Genomic DNA, 19,797 nt, shown 5'->3' on the forward strand with positions numbered 1-19,797 from the left:
AAGGTGCACAAGAGTTTTATTTGCCACTGAAATAGGATTTTAACAACTAATACATTTATAAACACTACAACTTTTACCACGTGTTCATAGTTTTCGAAGTGCACCTTATGGATAAGTGGTTGTTTCACTTAAAACAGGTATATTTTACTATTTAGACTAAAATTTTAGATAACACTTTTTATTGTTTATAAAGCAAAATTAGTTCGTATTAGAGCTTTCTTGTTCACCTCTATTACAATTTTAAAGAAAATCAACAGATGTCGCCCACTTCGTAATTTTCGGGAATTGACGTGACTGTTGGTAGTAGAGTGCAACGGTATTACTGTACTCTGGGTTGAAATTTTATTATTGGAATACTAGATGGCGTTGAAGATGCTGGATTTTGAGATTTTTACAAATCATTTTTTTTATCTTATATGTGTACAAAGTTTCATGATGATCGATTAAATAGTTTTCACGTGAAAGTGTAGAAACAAACTTACCCTCACATTTATAATATTAGTAAAGATCATATTTTTTTCAACCTTGAATTGCATTGATTATTAATTTTACTCCTCGAAGTCACGAAAAACAATGAAAACCTTATGGTAAAATTATATTTATAGGCACCACAAAATGGCGGAACATCAAAATTACTTGATTTCGAATAACGGTTTATAACCTAACATTTTTTGTTATTTTTGTATTGTATTTCAAGTTGCAATATCAGCCGTTGAGATTAGAATCAATCTGCTGTTTTATAAAAAAGACATAAGGAACATATTTTATTCCGAAATTTATATTTTTTTCTTCATATCAACTGAAATCGGACGCATGGAAAACCGGCTTAACCGAGAACGAAATTTTGATTACAGTTTCCAATACGTGTCGTTCAATTTTCGGTGGAAATTTCAAACTTGATCTTCAAATCTTGCCCATAAACTACAGTTCTTAAAATGACCAAAAACTAGTTTAAATGCAAATTATTACAATTAATCAACATTAACGCAGAAAGAATTGGAAAATAATTCGAAATTGTTGGACCCATTGGAGGAAAGTACACGAGAATCGAGCAATTCCTGTGCCTTGGTATTTTATTTCTCCAGTAATTTCACTCATACAAATATATTAAAATTTTACTGTTTACAAAGAGTCTAATCCTGTTTTGCGAAAGTTTACATGAAATAGTTGGAAAGTTCTGGTGTTTACCATTGTTGTATTATAATGTTTTTCTCATACTTTTGAAGTTTTTAAATAGTGAGGTGAATTTATTTAAGCAGAATTTATCTATCACTGAACTATTCACTATCCACTAACACTTATAAAATTTATTCAAATTCACCATTTGGTATTCTTTTCACTATCTCCATGTGATCACTATAACATCATTTGTTTACCGACTTTGGATGCTAAACTATCACCACTTATTTTTAAACATCAATAAACACCTAGAATGCCGTGAATAAATAAGTAATTGTTTCCATAAAACAGCTTATAAAAACAATACAAGGAATTACCGCCGTATAGGTATCCAGCGCATTTACCAAACTTAGATTCTACTACCATAATAGAACAGTATCAGCTTCACAGTCTACGTCAGTGAACGATTTCCTAATGGTTTGATAATTTCAAGTTAAAAATAAATATTTACTATATATATGTAATTAATATGACTCAAAATTGAATAATTGATATAAAGTCCTACTTAACGCCAAACCAAGTTTCCTATTTCCACATTTAACATCTGCTAAAAGAGTTTCTTTTGATGTTTCATCTTCACATTCATCATATGCCTTTTTCAACAATGCAGGTGTTGGGAATCGCTCTACAATGACTAAAGCTTTATCTACAGATACCCCATGTAATTGAATCAACATTTTAATAAACAAATCTGTTACTTTCGTAGGTTTGTTTTTCAAACTACTTTGATTGAATTCTTTAAAACTTATCAATGAAATCAAGTCGTCGTTTAAATTAACACTGGGTAAATTCTCCTTTGAACACTTGATTAAAGTTTTTCTATGAAAAGTAGAGGTTAATATTTTAGAAAATTGGTTCAACAATTTTGCTGTCTGTTTCAAATTGTTTGTCATCTTGATTTTAAATCCATCCTGTATAGCTGTATTGAACGTAGCCTGTTGAAGAGTAGTTATTGGCAAACTGTGAGTGCGATAATTTTCTATTAAATAATATATATTCTCAATTCCACTTCTTTTCAATCTAAACTTCTGTTCTTTATATCGTCCATCTTTAATACTACTGGCAAAATCATCCAGTCTTTTCCTCTCAATTATGTAAGGCAGTACTAATTCTTTTTGGGTGGATCTACAGCGACATATCCAGATATAATCCCCTACATTCAATTTCTTTACTTCAAATTGGTTTGGTCCTGAAAATATACAAAATTGTTTTACTTAATCCTATGTGATTTTATATTACTTGTATATAAAAAACGTGGTAGTTGACTTCATTCTTACAAATATCATGAATAAATTAAACTTTAGATTCAAAAATTATTACACGTAAAATTAGCGCATAATTTTTATATTGTAAACCAGTATTGTACGAAATACAGATATTTAACAAAAACTTTACAAGGAGTCTCGTCTCAAATATGTAAAAAACAATGAATGGTCCGATTTTAATAGCACTTAAAGTCCATGAAATGGAGCATTTTGGCTCCAAATTTTTTCGCCCCGTCTGGATTTACTTGAAATTTATTTGAAATTATAAAATTTCCTATGTTAATAAGGGTGGTTTTAAAGGGTTGATATATTATGAAATTGTATCCTACAACATAAAACAATCCTTATTTAACTAATCCAAGCAAAATGTCACCCATGTTAAGGTTTAAAAGGTTATTTTATAATATGGGGTAGTTTTCACCCTTAAAAAACAAAAAGCGTACAACGGCACAATATATAAATGAACTAGAGAGTGAATGATCGTAATCCCAAATTTTTGTACAAATCGATTTAGGATGAAAAAATTGCGAGGTTTTGCCTTTTTTGAATAATATTTCCTGGACTAATATTTCTTCCTCTGGTATATGGAGGGTAGAGGTAAGGAGAACCGTCTTCTATGAGTATTAATTGAAAAAGTGTCCAGCTGTAAACAGCAAATTATCATACCAATTAGCTAAGTCACATGTTATGTACATCAACTAAAAGCACTCTTAAGTCCTTATTTATCTTTAAAAAAACACTTTCATTCTAATAGCCAGTAAAAACCAAGTTTTTTAGTCAGAAGTTTCAACCAAATAACAAATTATGTGTTCATTTTAGTGTGCATTCACAATATAATTAAATACCAACCTAATAATTTTTGTAATTCTACTAAGAATGGATCATTGGAATTGTTTCCTACAGTTTCTGCAGTATCAACGTATAAAATAATATCAAAATTTCCAGGTTCAAGAATATAAAAGTCTTCGGAATCTGCAGAACTACTAGATGTACCAGAAATAGTTTTGATCACTTTCTTAGATTTCTTTCCAAGATTTGGAAGTTCTTTTGTTGGAGAACTATCAAGTCCTTGAGAGAAATCAGAGATAACAGAAGAAGCGGATGAAGTTTTTGTTATCGTTGCTTCAGATGTTTTAGAAACTTTTTTATTTCCTTTGTTTATATGTGATAATGTACTGCGAAGATTTTTGTTTGAATGTTCAGTGATAACCTCCCGAATCTGACATGCAGATTGTTGCTCCTACAAAATTAAAATATGTTTATTGTTTATAATACTCATAATGTAGACTATAACAATTGATCAATTAAGACAATAAAAATCTCAATGGAAAATGAGTATTCCGAATACCTTTTCTAAGTGATCTGAAGCAATCGAATCACTTCCACTGTTGGCCAATTCCAAATTATAAGCACGTAATTTATCATCTAACATTTTGCATAATTTATTACCAAATCCTTTTAATATCTTGCATTCTTGACCTGTTTCACATTTAAGAGGATACTTTTTTAAGTAATATAGGGCTGTATTAAAAATATTTTCTTGTTTGGAGTGTTTTTCAGCTGCTTCTTGTTTCCATTCCCTGAGCCACTTTTCAAACAATGGATTGGCTGATTTGTATTTAACAGTTATTCTGCGACTTTTATTATTCGACATTATTTAAATTGTTTTTTAAGATTTTTATTGTTAAAATTTGAAATACTTCATAGTTAAGTTTCCAATAAACATTTTATGTTGTTTATATTCATAACCTTCAAACTTCGTACATAACCTCATTCTATGTTAATGTTGGATAGATGGAAATCTTAATAGCTTCGCAATATATGTATTTTCAACATTACTTATTCATCAAAATAATGAATGGACAATAGACTAAATTCGTCAATAAAGAAATGAGGGCGTATTAGGAAACCGCATGGACACGTCGATTTGTATTGTTAAATGCAAATTTGAAAAAAAAATTATACAGGTGTGTCATGTGTATATTATTTATTTTTTGGCAAATACATAATTCATGTACAATGTCATACCTCATGACATCCTGAAAAAGTTAATGTTTGAACAGGAAAGGTTGGAAATCATATGGCAGTCCCTTTTTCATCAATATCAACTTGAATGGATAAATAAATAGAACTGCTCCAAAGCTTCAGCACTATTTGAACTAAATTTTTCCAAATCGGAGACGCACATCGATAGAATAGCCTAATCAGACTCATTTATGTGAGGATATGTCAGAAGTATGGTTTACAAAACTAAACTCCCCAACTTAGATGAATTAAAAAGACAAATCACGCCCGAGATGTTGAGTAATGTTAGAAGACATTTATAAACCAAATTGGCATTGCAAAGTCGTTCGAGCATTTGTTTATTTTTTTTCATTCTCAAGAAATAGTCAGTTATTAATTTTTACATGAGAATGGGCAAGTAGGGTTAGGAATATATGGCCCAGGAACCTCGCTCGCTATTCTAATGGGCTCAGAACCTTCTATTTTCCAGGTGATATTCTCACATGCGCAGCTCATTGCATAATAACGTAACCTGCGCAATACATCGACATTTATCCTATTAGCAGAGCAGCTCTTCAAGCACTTGTCTCTAATCAAATTGAGTCAAAGCGAGAATGGAATTCCAAATTTTTTATTAGGCTTTTACTGTAATGTAGCGAATTTGTGAAATGAAATAATATTCTTTTTTTATAATAATTTTTGTAATAAAAATGAAAACACTTGATATTTCCGTAACAGTTGGGGTATAGAACATTGTACATGAATTATGTTCAGAATCCAAAAACTAAATAATATACAGGGGGTTGCATTTAAAATAAAAAAGGTATCGGACAACTGCCATATGACATACCCTACAAAATTTTTTTTGAAAAAAATGTGCAATTAAAATACAAATAGACATCGAAGTGTTTTTCCCAACACGCCCTAATTAATTTATTAATGAATTTAATCCAATTGGCTGTTCCACATTATATGTATGTTATATAAATATTAAAATTTTGACTATAAAGCATAAGAACTTGAGTTTATTATTTCTTAGACCCTTTTATTTCTAAATTGTCTCGACTTTAGGACCCTTCTGATTTAAAATTACTTTTTAAGACAGATCAAAAGCTAACATTTTGACCTTTTCAAAACTAATTTTCAACCAGAAGAGACCTAAAATCAAAACAAATTTTATGCCCATATTTTCCTTGCTAGCTATACAAGTAGAGACAAAAGATATACAAAATATCAGTTACTTTTGGAAAATGGACAAGCAGCAAAAATTTTCCAGAAATTGAGAAAGATATTATATATTCAGACTATGGAAGAACAGATTTGTCTTAAGAACAAGTTGGACCTAAAGACATATTCAATACATATAATATGAGAATGACGTATTTATTCAAATAAACACTTCTACTGATCAAAATTATTATTGTTTTTCTATAGTCAAACTAAGAATATTATTTTTGGACAAATCCAAGATATTGAACACAAAAATTATCTACATTATCACCAATTTATTTGGAGAACACAAAAAATGAGTATGTTGATAGAAGTAATATTCTATTGACATAAAAGTACATTCTACAAAATTTTTAAATTAACCCCAATTTATTTAAACATCATATCCAACTATGTGACGTTTTCCAATACATTCTCCAACGTAGAACCAGCATAACACTTCAATTCCAACAAGTGTATTGAGCCAAGCTTCTTTAACTGTTTGATTTTTCCAAGAGCCTGTTCTTGCGGCAGTTATAAGCCTACCAATTCCCGCTCTTATTTGAGGAATGTCAGCTGGTGTAGGAGGTGATAATTCCACTTTTGCATATTTCATAAAAGTGTTAAGCCTAGGTTTTGCTTCTTGGACGAGTCCTAGAAATATTTAAAATAAAATAACCTTTGATGTTTTAGGTTAGTTACATAATATCTTAAATGATAATGAAAACTTACTTCCTGTCCAGATTGGAACTTGAGAAACTAATTTGGACATTTTAGTAGGTTTCTATGTAATTTTTTTTCACTAATTTTTTAATGAAGAGAAAAACTAAGAAATAAGTTTTCACTCTTCTCACCTCCTTGCGACTGTCACTAATACGTCAAAAAAATTCAATGCAAATGGAGTTTTTCATGAATATTGCACTACGGCGACCAAAGACGTCTATAGTATTGTATAGGTGGTTATAATATTAATAGCCATGAACTTTAAATTTTAACAACCACAATATATTTAGCGAATGCCAATTAGTAACGATGATGATATTGATATAGAAAATTATATTAGAAAAATACAAAAATATTCCACAATCGAAACTGCCAAAAATTGCCTAAATTGTTTATCAGGAAAAATTTTGAAATTCCAAATATTTATTTATTATTATCATTAGTAATAAAATTTTGCTATTATAATAAAAATTCCTGGATAATTTAAATAGTAAATTGCAAACTTTAGATAACCTTGTTGACACTAAGTGTATTATTATCAAATACTATCTTACAATTAGTTTATGTATCATTAAATTATATGGATTTTATATTACAGCATCATCTCATCGCGTTTATTTAGAGAAATGTGTTCTACAGCTGGCGATTTGGAAGAATATGTAACGAAATATTTAGAAGGATGTACAAATTTATCTCTCTTATTAGATTATGATGGTACTCTAACACCTATTGTTGATCATCCAGACCTGGCAAAAATCCCACCTGAAACTAAGGATATCTTAGAAAAATTATCCAAAATTCCTGAAATATTTGTGGCAATTATATCTGGTAGAGCTGTTGATAATGTAAAGAGTATGGTTGGGTTAGATATTATTACATATGCTGGAAATCATGGTAAGTAAAAAAAAATGATGCACACAGGAGAGTAATATATTTTTTTGTGATTATAGTCTGGTAGTATTTTCATTTAAATTAAATAAGTTATCTATGGATTATTCTAATAATTTGTCAAAAGTGTCAAATTGTATTACTGATGATACTTTGCTATTTTAAAAGTTATTACCAATATATTGACGATAAACCATACAAATATGCTTTCTGGATTTAATAAGAGATTATTATTCTGGATTAACATGGTTAAAGGAGGTGAAAAAGAAATAAGCACAGATAAAAATATTACTGAGGAAGATGGTGGTGTAAATTTGATAAATGAAATATCAAATACTGTCCCTTTCAAATCTGAAAATTGTTTAAAAGAATTAGATATAACAAAAAGTAGAGATGAAGAAACCCAGTTTTTTGAGTTTCCAAGTACTGAGTCTTTAGCTCCTACTGCTAAATTTCTTTATTCTCTAGTTAACAAGGTTGGTGAAACTATAACAGTAGCAGGTACCAAAATGAGACAATCTATTAACGGTACTATATTATCAAAATTCAGCAGAGAACAAGATAAATTCATTGCAGCCAATAAGAAACAATTAGCTCCTTCACTACCACCTTGGGTTGGTTATAGCAATGAAGAGGTATTAAAAGAGGAATGTCTATCTCTATCCACAAATCGAAGAAATTTTATATCTAGCCCTCCTGTTGGTATAGACTACAATTTTGATTATAAACTATTCTATCCAATAGCTGTGGCGATTATGGAAGAAGATCCCAATTTGGTATCTATTAGATTCGAGCTGGTACCAAAAGTAATTTCTGAAGAACTTTTTTGGAGAAATTATTTCTATAGAATAAATCTTATTTGTCAAGCTAATGCAGCTTATTGTAAATCAAATTTTATTTCATCCGATATGAAATCAGACATTAACACAAAAAATTTTGATTGCAATAGTGGAGATGCTAATGATTTATTAGAAGAATTGGAAAATTTAGTAGCAGAATCAAAAATTGAATAGTTATGATATTCCTGAATCACTTATGAAGGCTCTAAAAGTGTAATTGATGAAAATTTTAAAGAATTATTACATAATGTTGATATGTTATAATAAGATCTGAACAATTAAAATATCTTTATTTTCTGTTATTTGTTTACTAAAAAAATTAATCATACACATGCAAAAAACATTTTTTGTACAGGGTGATTTATAATGAATAATCCTTTGCATAAATTTATAAGGTCACTGTATTTCTATTTTGTAGGACTGGAAGTATTATATCCAGATGGTTCTAGATACAATCACCAGTTACCTTCCAATTTAGATGATAAACTAAAAGAATTAATTGCCAAATTAGAAGAGAAAGTAGTCCGAGATGGCGCTTGGATAGAAAACAAAGGATCTACCATAACTTTTCATTATAGATCTACTCCAGAGCCTTTAAAGGAAACAATAAGACAGGAAGCTGAAAAGATCATACAAGAATTCAATTTTAAAATTGGAAAAGCACATATGGCAATAGAAGTAAGGCCTAAAGTGGAATGGAATAAAGGCAGCATTGCACTTTTACTTTTAGAGAAGAAATATGGACAGAACTGGAATAAGGAAACAAAAGTTATATTTATTGGGGATGATACGACTGATGAAGATGCAATGAAGGCATTGAAAGGAAACGCAGCTACTTTCAGGATTGCTAAATGTGATACAATGAAAACTTATGCAGAAAAAATTATAGCATCAACTGATAATGTTATAGAGATATTGAAATTAGTCAATGATCATTTCAAGAAATGAATTTTTGTATATACATAATAAGTTTATGGTATTGGAATATTATAAAATAAAAAGACATATATTTGTATGAGCATATCATTTATTCATAATCCTCCAGTTAATTACACAATGAAAATAAATATGTTCAAAAAAGCAACACCAATTAAAATGTCCTAAAAGACAACATTCCAACTAAGATACCAACTTGTTAACATTTGTAATGTTTTTCTTTCAACCAGTGGTGTAGACACTCCTTTCAATGTGATAATATTCTTATAAGTTACTACTGAATACTTTCAATGTTCATAGTAGGTCCGTTGTGACCCACTAAGGCCTTCGAAAAGCCAATCAAATGATTTCACTTGAACCTTTTGACGTCATTAGGTAAATTATGAGAGGCTTGTCTGATGTTAGGTGTCTCTACAAATCTCAGCAGAGCTTGTCTTGCAGGCAGACCAGTGAGAGACGTAATTGAAACACTTTTGGCAACACTAAGAATAGCTTCATATATAGTTTATTGGTGGATTTTCCAATTCCAATCTGGAAAATAATTAAGCTTCGTCATTTCCCTGATTGCCCGAGTGCTAAAACGCGCTTGATCTTGCAGCTATCACCCACCAGTTCTTGTAGGACTTCCTTGCACTTCAGCACTAGCCTAGAGCACGCCATTTCGGCCTTTATGGCTTGTACCACAGCTCTGCTCGATACCTTAGTTTATAATTATTTGAATTGAATTTTTGATCAAGAAAATTCAACTTAATAATTTTAGGACTAAGATAAATAAAAAATTCTTTGAAATTGAATTTGCTAATTCGTTTATCGATACTGAATCACTATTGGATTGAGTAACTAGATTTAATATTATTTAGAGGATGAAGGAAAAATTATAGTAATTATCAGTGAAAAACTAAAATTAAGGAATTGTTGAAAAAACTAAATTTTATTGTGGCGCCATCTATCGCGCTAACGAGAAATCATATCACATTATATAATAATGAAAATAGACGAAAAGGTATGCATAAAATATAATTAAATTCACAAAAACACACTTATAAAATAATAATAAGATTAAATACTTCATAAACAACAGTTAAGATAAAATTAATAGTAAGGAAACAATAAATAAAAAACAAATTATAACTAGAAAGGGGAAAAAATGCATATCAGATCTTTAACTGGAATATTTTTTTAATATTTATCGCGCGGCACTTTAGTAAATCTGTAAAATTCTGATTCTTTATGCTATAGTTAGTATGGTGTCTCTATCTAGTTTCAAAAAACTACAAATCAACGAATCAGTCCGGATTTTAGATATTCCACGTTTTAGAAGTCCGGAGTTACGATGTTCAACTGCATATTGCAAATGCATTGTATTAAATTACTTTTATTTAATTGAAAATTACAAAACTCCACGTGAATAATATTTTGTTTCCATTTTGTATATAAAAATAAAAAAAAATTTCAACAAAATTGGATGCCCTTTGAAAACTGTTGCCATAAGCTACAGCCTGCTGGTAAATTCACCCCTACATTAATAATTTTAAAACAACAATCCAGAGTTTTATGGGAATTATGATTAAAACTTTATGTCTCTATGTTATAATGTCTTTGTTAAGTTCCAATAGATGCAGGACAATCTCTAATGTTGACACTACTAGATATCTTATAGACTAGATAGAAATATGTGAGTTAATAAAAGAAATAAAAAAGCATCTAGAATTTCCAATAATTAATTTAAAATACTGGGTGTCAAAATATGTAACTATAATGTATATGTATGTATATATGTATATATGTATAATATATATGTATATGTATATATATATATATATATATGTAACTATAAATATATTTTATAAATAAGTTTCATTTCAATATATACTCATTATACTTAAAAAAATCTAAATGATTAAAATAATATCGGAAATTATCTGATGGACATTTTTAAATGAGACACATTTAAAAATAAAATACATAATACTTAATTACTTCTATTGTAATATTTTTGGATTAGATACTTTGAAAATTCTAGGCAACATCTCTGTAAGGGATTGGAATACTTGATTAGAAATACCTTGAGGTACCATAAATTGTAGATTTTTTAAATCTGATCCACCCCACGAAGCCATCTCTATCATAAAACCTTTCACACATTTGAAAACTAATTCAGCACGTTTTTCACACCAAGATATTGTCATTTCTTCAGTCATTTCATACTGTAATAACAAAGGAATCGTCAGTGAAGTAATATCATTTGAACATGCAGTTTTGAGAATATTTCTTAAACCGAGTACAACAGAATGTCTACTGTTTATGTCGTTCCCTCTTAAACTGTCATCTGATACCATATGAAATATAACATGTACTTGTGCTAAATTAGAATGTCTTGTTATATAGAAGTCGCCAGGCTGCAGAAGTTCACTGTTAGCATTGCGACTGCCACATCTGTGGTCACTTTTCAGATATTTTTGTGCTATGTTAGAAATTTTGTCTAATTGATCTTCAATATGTGGAAAGTGAAACTCTGTAGATTTCTGACAAACTTCTTGGAATTCTTGTGTCCATCTAGAGCCTATTTTGTTATCTGCTAACAGTACAAGACCAGATAAATCATTGGAGTAAAGCGCTAGAGCTGTTTGGAGTAACTGAGGTGTTGGCTCTGTTGATTGTTTATTATCCTCTACTATACACAAATCCATTACATTTCCTGATAAAATTCTGATATTGTGCATCTGTTTGAGTTGTGAACCTAAATGTATAGTGAAACTTTCTTCTAATATTGGAGTATCTTGTATATCTCTGTCTATTCTGTAACATGGCATTAATATTTCTGGTGGTACCAAAGGAGAATTTGGTGTAGGTAAAGAACTATTCGTTTGTTTCTGTTCAAGCATTTGCATCAACCACTCCCTATATTCTCTTCTTTGAGCTTCTTTCAACGTATCCAATTCACTATTCAATTTAGCTTGAAGTAGGGAATGAGTTTCATAATGCCTTGCTACCAATTCATTTATTTTGCTTTCAGTCATATCTTTATCTAATCTATCAACAGCATTATTCATTTCATAACTTTGACGTTCCGATAATTCCTGTATTAATCTCTTTTTTTCTTCAGTTTTTTGCCTCACAGTTTTAGAGTACATATGCTCTAATTGGAGCATTGTTTCCAAAGCTGGGGAATGTACCATTTTGTGGTAAGCTGTAGCAAACAATTCATCATCTGAGGCACATCTACATTCTCCATATTCTGCCATCTCTTCTTTTAATATGTTTTCCCATTCCTTAGTTATATCCTCAAGGTTAATTATATTTTCTTTTGCATCAGTAATTAATTTCGAAGTTTCTTCATTAAAATACTCAGTACTACGTTCTTTAATGAATTTTTGTATATCTTCAGTTAATTCCTTTTCTACATAAATGGGTAGGTTATGTCTAATTATTAGAATATATACTAATTCGTTAACTGGATCCTCACAAGGAATCAATATACTATGCTCGAATCCGTATTCACAGTTGACATAAATATATGATTTCTTACTATGCATCTTCTTCATTTTTTAAAATTGTATTTAATCCAAAACAATACAAAAATCAGAACTTCCCTTTTTAAATTTGACATTTGTGTACACCCTCCCACAAAAGATTTAGGCAAATTTTAATAAGTAAACTTAATAAAAGAAATGTGAATAAAATACATGACGTAAATATTTCTACGAGCAAAGTTTGTTTTTAGCTACACGATATATTTTTCATTATGTAAACTTTAATATGACCAATTGTTTTTCCGTTTTATATATCCTATTTCTCGAAACTTCCTATTAAATAAAATGTAATGATTTTAGAGTCCATTTGAGTACAGTGTTTCTTTACTGCCTTGATCTCGGCTACTGAACAAATTTTTAAAATATTCGAAGTTGAAAAATCCTAACGAGTACTACCAAAACTTCTATTTGTGTTGAGAAATATAGTTTTTCACGTCTACCCCAAATTAATGACTCGTTAGGTTCTACTGTTTTGTCTTAAATCTGGAGAAGGTTGTCCTCTACGTCTTTGTTCTAAGCGATTATCGCTATTATTTTTGTGATAGCTTGGAAACAGATAAATGAAGATGTAAATTAGATACGTTTAAAACCTTGGATCTATTATTGTAGATGGTGAAAAAATATTTCAAAGGGAGAGAGTATTTCGTCATTTTTTTAGTAAAGCCTCTGCGTGGTTAACAGATTTGTTTTATCCGTCTTGGGCAGTCTCGGGCCGTACTTATACCAAAGCTTGTACTTTCTGGTTTTTATTAATTTATACATGAAACGGCCGAAATATTACAATAATGAGATATTTAATATTGAAAACTCGAAATTAAAAATATCATCGATTATTTTCTGAAAAAATATCGATATCTTGATATATCGATATTTTTTGCCCTTCCCTAGACTCCAATAGTTTTGTCAATCAGAATCATTTAGAATAGTTATTAACCCTTAACCTCACTTTTCAGTTTCCTGATCACAACCCTTCAACATTAAAAGTGACGTGACAAGTCTCATTTAATTCATAAATTTAGTTATGAATGTTTAGAAACAATGCCGTCAAGTTCATTAAAATGGCAAATTGCATTGGGTTTGGGGGCAGCGGGAGCTTTAGGTTTGGCGTATTGGTATCTAAAATCAAGTAATAGGCAATCTTTACAAACGCTGAGTGCGGTAGTAGAAGACGAAAAGGAAGAAACGCCTTTCCAAAAAGCTCAAAGGTACAAGACTGAGGGAAATGAATTATTCAAAAGAGGTAAATACGATGAAGCTATTTCGTATTATAACAAAGCCATCGACACCATTCCTGAAGAATACAGAACTGATCTTGCTACTTACTATCAAAACCGAGCTGCCGCCTACGAACAGTTGAAAAAGTGGAGTTCCGTAATTTCAGATTGCACTAAAGCAATCGAACTTAACAATCGCTATGAAAAAGCATTGTACAGAAGAGCTAAAGCCGAAGAAATGAACAAAGATTGGATAAATGCACTAGATGATATCACTTCTGTTTGTCTACTGCAAAACTTTCAAAATCAAAATTCTTTGCTTATGGCTGATCGGGTATTGAAGGAATTAGGAAAGCAAAATGCAGCCGAAGCTATAAAAAATAGAAAACCTGTTATACCTTCTCACAGTTTTATTAAAACATATTTTTCATCTTTCTCTGAAGATCCAGTTTATAAAAAATTGTTGGAAGCAAATGAACCTTTGGGACAGGGAGATTTAAAAGGTAAAATTCATAAATCTATTTTTTTTACTTAGCCACTTCGGATAAGATTATTGTGTAGATATAGATTAATTTTAAAATCTACAGCAGTAATTGAAAAATTTTGTCATGATGTGTAATTGAGTTTTTTTTAACTTTTCTATCATGACAGGAACTGATATGGCGACAAAATTGATTTCCAGATACTTAAAACCTGTTAATGGAAGTGGTGGGAGGTCTGAGGTTTTCCAAAAAATTTTTTTGGCTAAAAAGTTGATTTTCTCACTTTTCCAGGAAATACAGCTATAAATACAGGATGTGGCTATTTAATTGTTACTGCTAATTCTATGTTTGATAAAATATTTATTTGTTTTTTTTTATAAATTAAGAGCAACTATAAATAAAAATTGTACATTAATTCAAAACTTTTGTTAAATTTACTCTTCAATTAGCCCCACATATGTCCTGTCAATGCTGTGAAACTGATTATTTGTGATAGAAGAATAATTCATTTAACAGTTCTAGAAATATTGTAAATATTATTTTCAGTATTCATATATTCATCTTTGTTTTACTATGTTGCTAGTTTCAGGGTTTTTAAAGGCTAAATTGGCATTTGCTACAGAGAAATATGAGGAAGTAATTCCAGCATGTACTGAAGAATTAAGTTTTAGTGAATCTGAATCATTATACAAATTTGAAGCTTTATCTCTTAGAGCTTCATTTTATTTTCTCACTGGTCAGTTTAAAGAGGCCTTAGATGACCTTAGTCTAATAATAGATTCATCAGAAGCAGATATTTACATAAAAGTTAATTCTCTTATAAAGAGATCATCAATATATATGCAGACTGAAAAAGTACATGAATGCCTTGCAGATTTTGAGAAAGCTGCTGAAATTGGTTCTAATATTTCAGGTTAGTATAAAATATTTGAATTGAGTATGTGTTTACAGTAAAGCTAATGTATATATATAAATTTTTTTGATTATTATAAAATTTGTAGTAACTGGTTTTTTATGAAATTTATATTATAGATCTTTTTTCAATACTTTGATACATCTAAATATTTTGAATTTGATTTTCTAAATAAAATAAATTTTCAACTGATCATCCTATAGAGATGTGATGAGAGTAAATATTATTGTTTGGGGTATAGTTTATTTAAAATTATCAATAATTTAACCAGAGAACCAGAGAAAATTTCTAGGTGGAAATGTCACAGTAGAAAATAGTGGGAAAAGGTTTTTATATGTGAAATTAAAAAAATTCATTATGTAATCTTTGTAATAAGATCTTTCTCAATTTAGTGATCAGAGCTTATTCTAACAGTATATTCTGTTATTGTTCTTAATGTCACGATTTGGAAACCCATTCAACTAATGCATTTCTAAGCTAGTTCTTGCTTATGTATAAAGATTTCCTAAGATTTATTAGAATTAATGAACTTTATGACTAATTTGTGTCAGGTTATTTAATGTACTCCCTCTACTTCTGCAATTTTTATTCTGGACCGCTTCTTAGGCTCTATCATATCCTATTTAAAGCTTTCCTTGTTTGTTGTCTATCTGTCACTCATTTTCACCACTACATTCTTGTAACTTTAATTTTTCACTGCTATGCAGTAATGTCATGTATTTGATAAAATCTTCATTAGACTTAAATTAATAATATCTACACCGTTTTCCACATTAAACCGACAATTTAATTCTTTTTAGATGTATTTCACCACAGGGGTCAAGTTAAACTTTTGATGGAACAGGTTCAAGAAGCTAGAAACGATTTTGAAAGAGCAGTAAGTTTAAATCCAGACTTTGCAGTTGCCGTCGTACAAAAATGTTATGCAGACTACCGTTATGCTATGCAGATGAAAGATGTATCTCTTCTAATGCGAACAATGGACGATTTTCGTAGAGCTATTGAAAGATTTCCAGATTGCCCAGAGACGTACATTTTATTTGCTCAAGTAAAAACTGAAAAACAAGAATTTCAAGAAGCTGAAAAGTTATATCTAACTGCTATGGAAATAGATCCTAATAATGCTTCAATATATGTACACAGAGGACTTCTGCTGTTACAATGGAAAGGAGAAATAGAAAATGCAGTAAAGTTAATGAAACAAGCTATACAAGTTGATGATAAGTCTGAATTTGCTTATGAGACATTAGGAACTGTTGAAGTACAAAGGTGAGCAAAAATATTTTCAATGATGTGATTCCAATATTTATGTAAATTTTGAAATCTTTCTATTGATAAAAATAATTTATATATCATTGATTTCTCTATTACCTTTCAGTATAGGGATGAATGTTTTTTACAAATATTTTCCATTTTTCAATTTTGTACTGTTTTGGTTGTTAGTGTTCAAATCTTTGTCAATTGTCTTTTAATATTATTGTGTTTTTGTGGTCTGTCTCAGCTTTTTTTAGTAACTATATTGGCCCCACTTTTCAACTCATACATTTATTTTTAATATCATTTAAAATTGACTTTATTTTCAGTTCTCTTATTATGTCTCTGTTTTTCGTTTTGTTTTTGCATGCACTCAGATATTTCATTTCTATTTCAATCATATAACAGTGTACAAGCTAGTATATATCTTTTATTTAAAGTGTAGAAATTTTCTGCAAAATACAGTTTATTGCGATTTTCCATTTGTTGAAAGTTTTTGTGATCGTTTTTATTCAATTCTTAGTTCTTCAATTTTCAATTCATAGATATATGATTTACTTTTTATCAAAGATTACAACCTTTTATTTAATTTATTTAAAATGGTGCCCTCGAACAATGATGAGTGTCTCACTGTAACTTATAGTTTATGAAGAAAGGTTCAACTACTGTACAAGGATTTTTTTCCAAGAGAAAATACAAACAATATTTTGAAATTGAACGTATCGATAGAGGTATAAAAATATAATTGGAAAAGAGGTTAAGCATATATACAAAATTTTGTTCATTCCATTTCTCTGAAAATGATTATGATTAATATAATGGATGACTTATTTAAGAATATGAAATAGTAAAAAAAATCAAGTAGAAAGAAACAAGTAAAAAAATATTTATAATATTTAAGAATTTTGTGGATTTCTGCTTTATCATCACTGGAAAAATAACCTGTAATTTTAGAGTTGCTTTGAGGGCACTAATTGCAGTAGAAACATATAACTATAATATTTGAGGTGCTTCTTCGCTTTGATCTTGAATTACTTGTTGGAGCACCTATATACCCCAGATTTCTGTAAACACCAAACCTGATTAATTTTAAGTCAATGCTTTTTGTTTAAAATACTAATGTTCTGCTTCCATATGTGAGCATTGGTCTAAAAACTGTTTGGAATATTATCCTTTTCATTTTTCTTGAAATACCTTGATCCACCAATGCGGTTTTTAGTGAATACATGTTTGACGATTTATTTATTTTTTCTCTGATATTTTGGTCTTAATTTTCTCCAATACAGATATTTACAGTGTGACACTTGTTTGATATTATTACCTTATATTTGTGTTCGTTTGCCATCATCATTACTTTTTAGAATTTATTTTCATTTTAATTCTTTCTAGGGTTCAATGTCAAGTACCTATATTTTCTGTAGATCTATTTTATTATTAGCAATTGTTATCAATTGTTCTTATTACCCTATGTAGTTTTGAAGTGTCTGTTTGGTATGTGATTTATAAATATGTTGAAACAGAGAAGGCTTATGGTTTCGACAGGCATTAAACCATATTTGCTTTACAATCCCTCCCCTATTATTTTTGTTTAAGTAATTTATGCTCTTTTTGTATATTCTTACAAAATGTTATGAGAATAATAAATGTTAATTTTTTATATTACAGAGGAAATCTGGTTCTTGCAATAGAATTGTTCAACAAAGCAATTTCATTGGCAAGATCTGAAATGGAAATGGTACATTTATTCTCTTTGAGAGATGCGGCATCTTCACAGCTTAAAATTGCGTCTAATTTGGGATTAGGACCAGATATTTTGAAAGAAGCCTAATGTTTTTTTTTGTATTTTGTTATGACTTTTTTGTTGTTTTTAAATTTGAAATGTAGTAAAAGAAATAATAGACTTTTGGAAAGAACATTGCTGACTGTAAATACAAGCCATTCCTAAATTAAATGTTTATAACAGTTTGTTGGCATATTTCATTTATCCGATCAGGTTAAGAAGATATTTCTTGGCTTAAAGTAATAAATTTTTTTGTATATGAGAAAATAATTTTAGATAAAATTTAATCTTACAAAGTCCAAATATGAACAGCAATACTGCAGTTGTCATTGCAGGACAACATTAAAATCTGCTTAAATTAATATATGTATTTGAATGTGCCCGTTCAAAATTGGTAAAATTTAATCATATCTGTATTTTACATTTATCAAATAAATTTTGGGGTCATCATCATTATTCAGCCTTATCTCGTCCACTGCTGGACATAGGCCTCCTCCAAATGCTTCCAGTTTTCTCTGCTCTGAGCGGCTGCTACCCAATTTGTCCGTATTCTTTTATTATCGTCAGTCCATCTCGTAGGGTGTCTTCCTTTGGAGTATACTTTATAAACATTAAGGCCATTCGGAATTATAATTCCGAGCGTACATCTTTCTCCCTAAATTTATCCTCCACATAATACTTTTTGAGACAGAAATACTTGATAATAAAACACCTTTTGTCAATTCTTTCCGTTGTCCCGTACCTTGAATTCATTCCTCTGCATGTTTTCGGTATGCCAAGAGTTTTTTTTTTCATTTAGCAATCGAATGATATGGTTTAAAAGTACGAAAATGTTTGGTTACTTGAAAATAAGCTCCAAGATTTTGCATTTAGTGCCGTGTATGACATACGCGCACTAGGTCATTAGAAATGGGCCAATTTTACGTCGAAGTGCGAATTGTTTTAGAAACGTAGATTTATACATGTCAAACTATCAAAACGATTGAATATATTTGTTTATGTGATGACTTTTGATTTATATTATATATTTGGTGCATTCCACTAAGCGTTCACGGCACCTGAAATTTCTCATTATTTATTGCGGTATGGGATATTTTCTATTTTGCTATTCGTTAATATTTATCTCACACTCAAAACGCCTCGCAAGCCATTCCACTTGGGCTTACGATTATAACCCTCTGGACTAAGTGGAATGGGAAAGATCGTGATCGTCGGAGTGCCTAGTGGAAAGGACCCATTGTGTTATTGGGAATAAATGAAACAAATTTTGAATGAGTTTAATATCATTATTGTTTTAATATACAATTATCTTTTAGAAAGGACGGTGCAGAATAAAAATTATATAACATAGATATATAAACTAAATAACAAAAATTTACATATATCTGGAAGGCACTTTAGAAAAACGACAACCAATTGCATAGTGAATCACTAGAGAAAATGTTAACATATTTCCAACTGAATCAACAAATTTGTGCTCATTTAAAAATTTAATATCAAGAATATATTGTTGATTATCTCACGAAAAATTCATATATTTTCAGGATAATCATCCATAAATTAATATTTGTGCTATTA

General features: G+C 29.7%; 5 protein-coding genes across 6 annotated transcripts; 2 read left to right on the top strand and 3 right to left on the bottom strand.

Annotated features, from left to right (window-relative positions):
• Positions 1-667: 667 nt before the first annotated feature.
• LOC130440766 (crossover junction endonuclease MUS81) lies at positions 668-4,651 on the bottom strand. The gene is made up of 3 exons (XM_056774089.1): positions 3,793-4,651; positions 3,294-3,684; positions 668-2,368 (listed from the first exon to the last, which is right to left on the bottom strand). Exons 1-3 carry the CDS (start codon positions 4,096-4,098, stop codon positions 1,644-1,646), a joined length of 1,422 nt encoding a protein of 473 aa, XP_056630067.1. The 5' UTR covers positions 4,099-4,651; the 3' UTR covers positions 668-1,643.
• Positions 4,652-5,135: 484 nt separating this feature from the next.
• On the bottom strand, positions 5,136-6,530 carry LOC130440769 (ATP synthase subunit g, mitochondrial). Its single transcript, XM_056774091.1, has 2 exons — positions 6,390-6,530; positions 5,136-6,311 (listed from the first exon to the last, which is right to left on the bottom strand). Exons 1-2 carry the CDS (start codon positions 6,427-6,429, stop codon positions 6,052-6,054), a joined length of 300 nt encoding a protein of 99 aa, XP_056630069.1. The 5' UTR covers positions 6,430-6,530; the 3' UTR covers positions 5,136-6,051.
• A 460-nt stretch (positions 6,531-6,990) lies between these two features.
• On the top strand, positions 6,991-9,122 carry LOC130440767 (uncharacterized). The gene is made up of 2 exons (XM_056774090.1): positions 6,991-7,274; positions 8,526-9,122. Exons 1-2 carry the CDS (start codon positions 7,007-7,009, stop codon positions 9,053-9,055), a joined length of 798 nt encoding a protein of 265 aa, XP_056630068.1. The 5' UTR covers positions 6,991-7,006; the 3' UTR covers positions 9,056-9,122.
• A 6-nt stretch (positions 9,123-9,128) lies between these two features.
• Positions 9,129-12,665, bottom strand: LOC130440765 (protein C12orf4). The gene has a single exon (XM_056774088.1). It carries the CDS (start codon positions 12,586-12,588, stop codon positions 11,026-11,028), a length of 1,563 nt encoding a protein of 520 aa, XP_056630066.1. The 5' UTR covers positions 12,589-12,665; the 3' UTR covers positions 9,129-11,025.
• A 409-nt stretch (positions 12,666-13,074) lies between these two features.
• LOC130452724 (mitochondrial import receptor subunit TOM70) lies at positions 13,075-18,404 on the top strand. 2 transcript variants are annotated; one of them, XM_056792142.1, is made up of 4 exons: positions 13,075-14,293; positions 14,862-15,185; positions 15,986-16,454; positions 18,105-18,404. In XM_056792142.1, the coding sequence occupies exons 1-4, from the start codon at positions 13,615-13,617 to the stop codon at positions 18,265-18,267; spliced, it is 1,635 nt and encodes a 544-aa protein (XP_056648120.1). In that variant the 5' UTR covers positions 13,075-13,614; the 3' UTR covers positions 18,268-18,404. The 2 variants fall into 2 exon arrangements, with proteins under 2 accessions (XP_056648120.1, XP_056648119.1); XM_056792141.1 differs by having other exon boundaries at positions 13,415-14,293; positions 14,856-15,185.
• Positions 18,405-19,797: the final 1,393 nt, after the last annotated feature.

This window comes from Diorhabda sublineata, chromosome 2 (genome assembly GCF_026230105.1).
Source record: "Diorhabda sublineata isolate icDioSubl1.1 chromosome 2, icDioSubl1.1, whole genome shotgun sequence".
Lineage (NCBI taxonomy): Eukaryota > Metazoa > Arthropoda > Insecta > Coleoptera > Chrysomelidae > Diorhabda > Diorhabda sublineata.

Excerpts from the sequence above, each read along its gene's own strand:
- LOC130440767 (XM_056774090.1), top strand. The coding sequence starts at position 7,007 with ATGTGTTCTACAGCTGGCGATTTGGAAGAATATGTAACGAAATATTTA. Across the intron at positions 7,275-8,525 it reads TACATATGCTGGAAATCATG|GACTGGAAGTATTATATCCA; the intron begins GTAAGTAAAAAA and ends TCTATTTTGTAG.
- LOC130440766 (XM_056774089.1), bottom strand. The coding sequence starts at position 4,098 with ATGTCGAATAATAAAAGTCGCAGAATAACTGTTAAATACAAATCAGCC. Across the intron at positions 3,685-3,792 it reads CTTCAGATCACTTAGAAAAG|GAGCAACAATCTGCATGTCA; the intron begins GTATTCGGAATA and ends TTAATTTTGTAG. Across the intron at positions 2,369-3,293 it reads AGAATTACAAAAATTATTAG|GACCAAACCAATTTGAAGTA; the intron begins GTTGGTATTTAA and ends GTATATTTTCAG.
- LOC130452724 (XM_056792141.1), top strand. The coding sequence starts at position 13,615 with ATGCCGTCAAGTTCATTAAAATGGCAAATTGCATTGGGTTTGGGGGCA. Across the intron at positions 14,294-14,855 it reads GGGACAGGGAGATTTAAAAG|TTTCAGGGTTTTTAAAGGCT; the intron begins GTAAAATTCATA and ends CTATGTTGCTAG. Across the intron at positions 16,455-18,104 it reads GGAACTGTTGAAGTACAAAG|AGGAAATCTGGTTCTTGCAA; the intron begins GTGAGCAAAAAT and ends TTTATATTACAG.
- LOC130440765 (XM_056774088.1), bottom strand. The coding sequence starts at position 12,588 with ATGAAGAAGATGCATAGTAAGAAATCATATATTTATGTCAACTGTGAA.
- LOC130440769 (XM_056774091.1), bottom strand. The coding sequence starts at position 6,429 with ATGTCCAAATTAGTTTCTCAAGTTCCAATCTGGACAGGAA. Across the intron at positions 6,312-6,389 it reads AGTTCCAATCTGGACAGGAA|GACTCGTCCAAGAAGCAAAA; the intron begins GTAAGTTTTCAT and ends AAATATTTCTAG.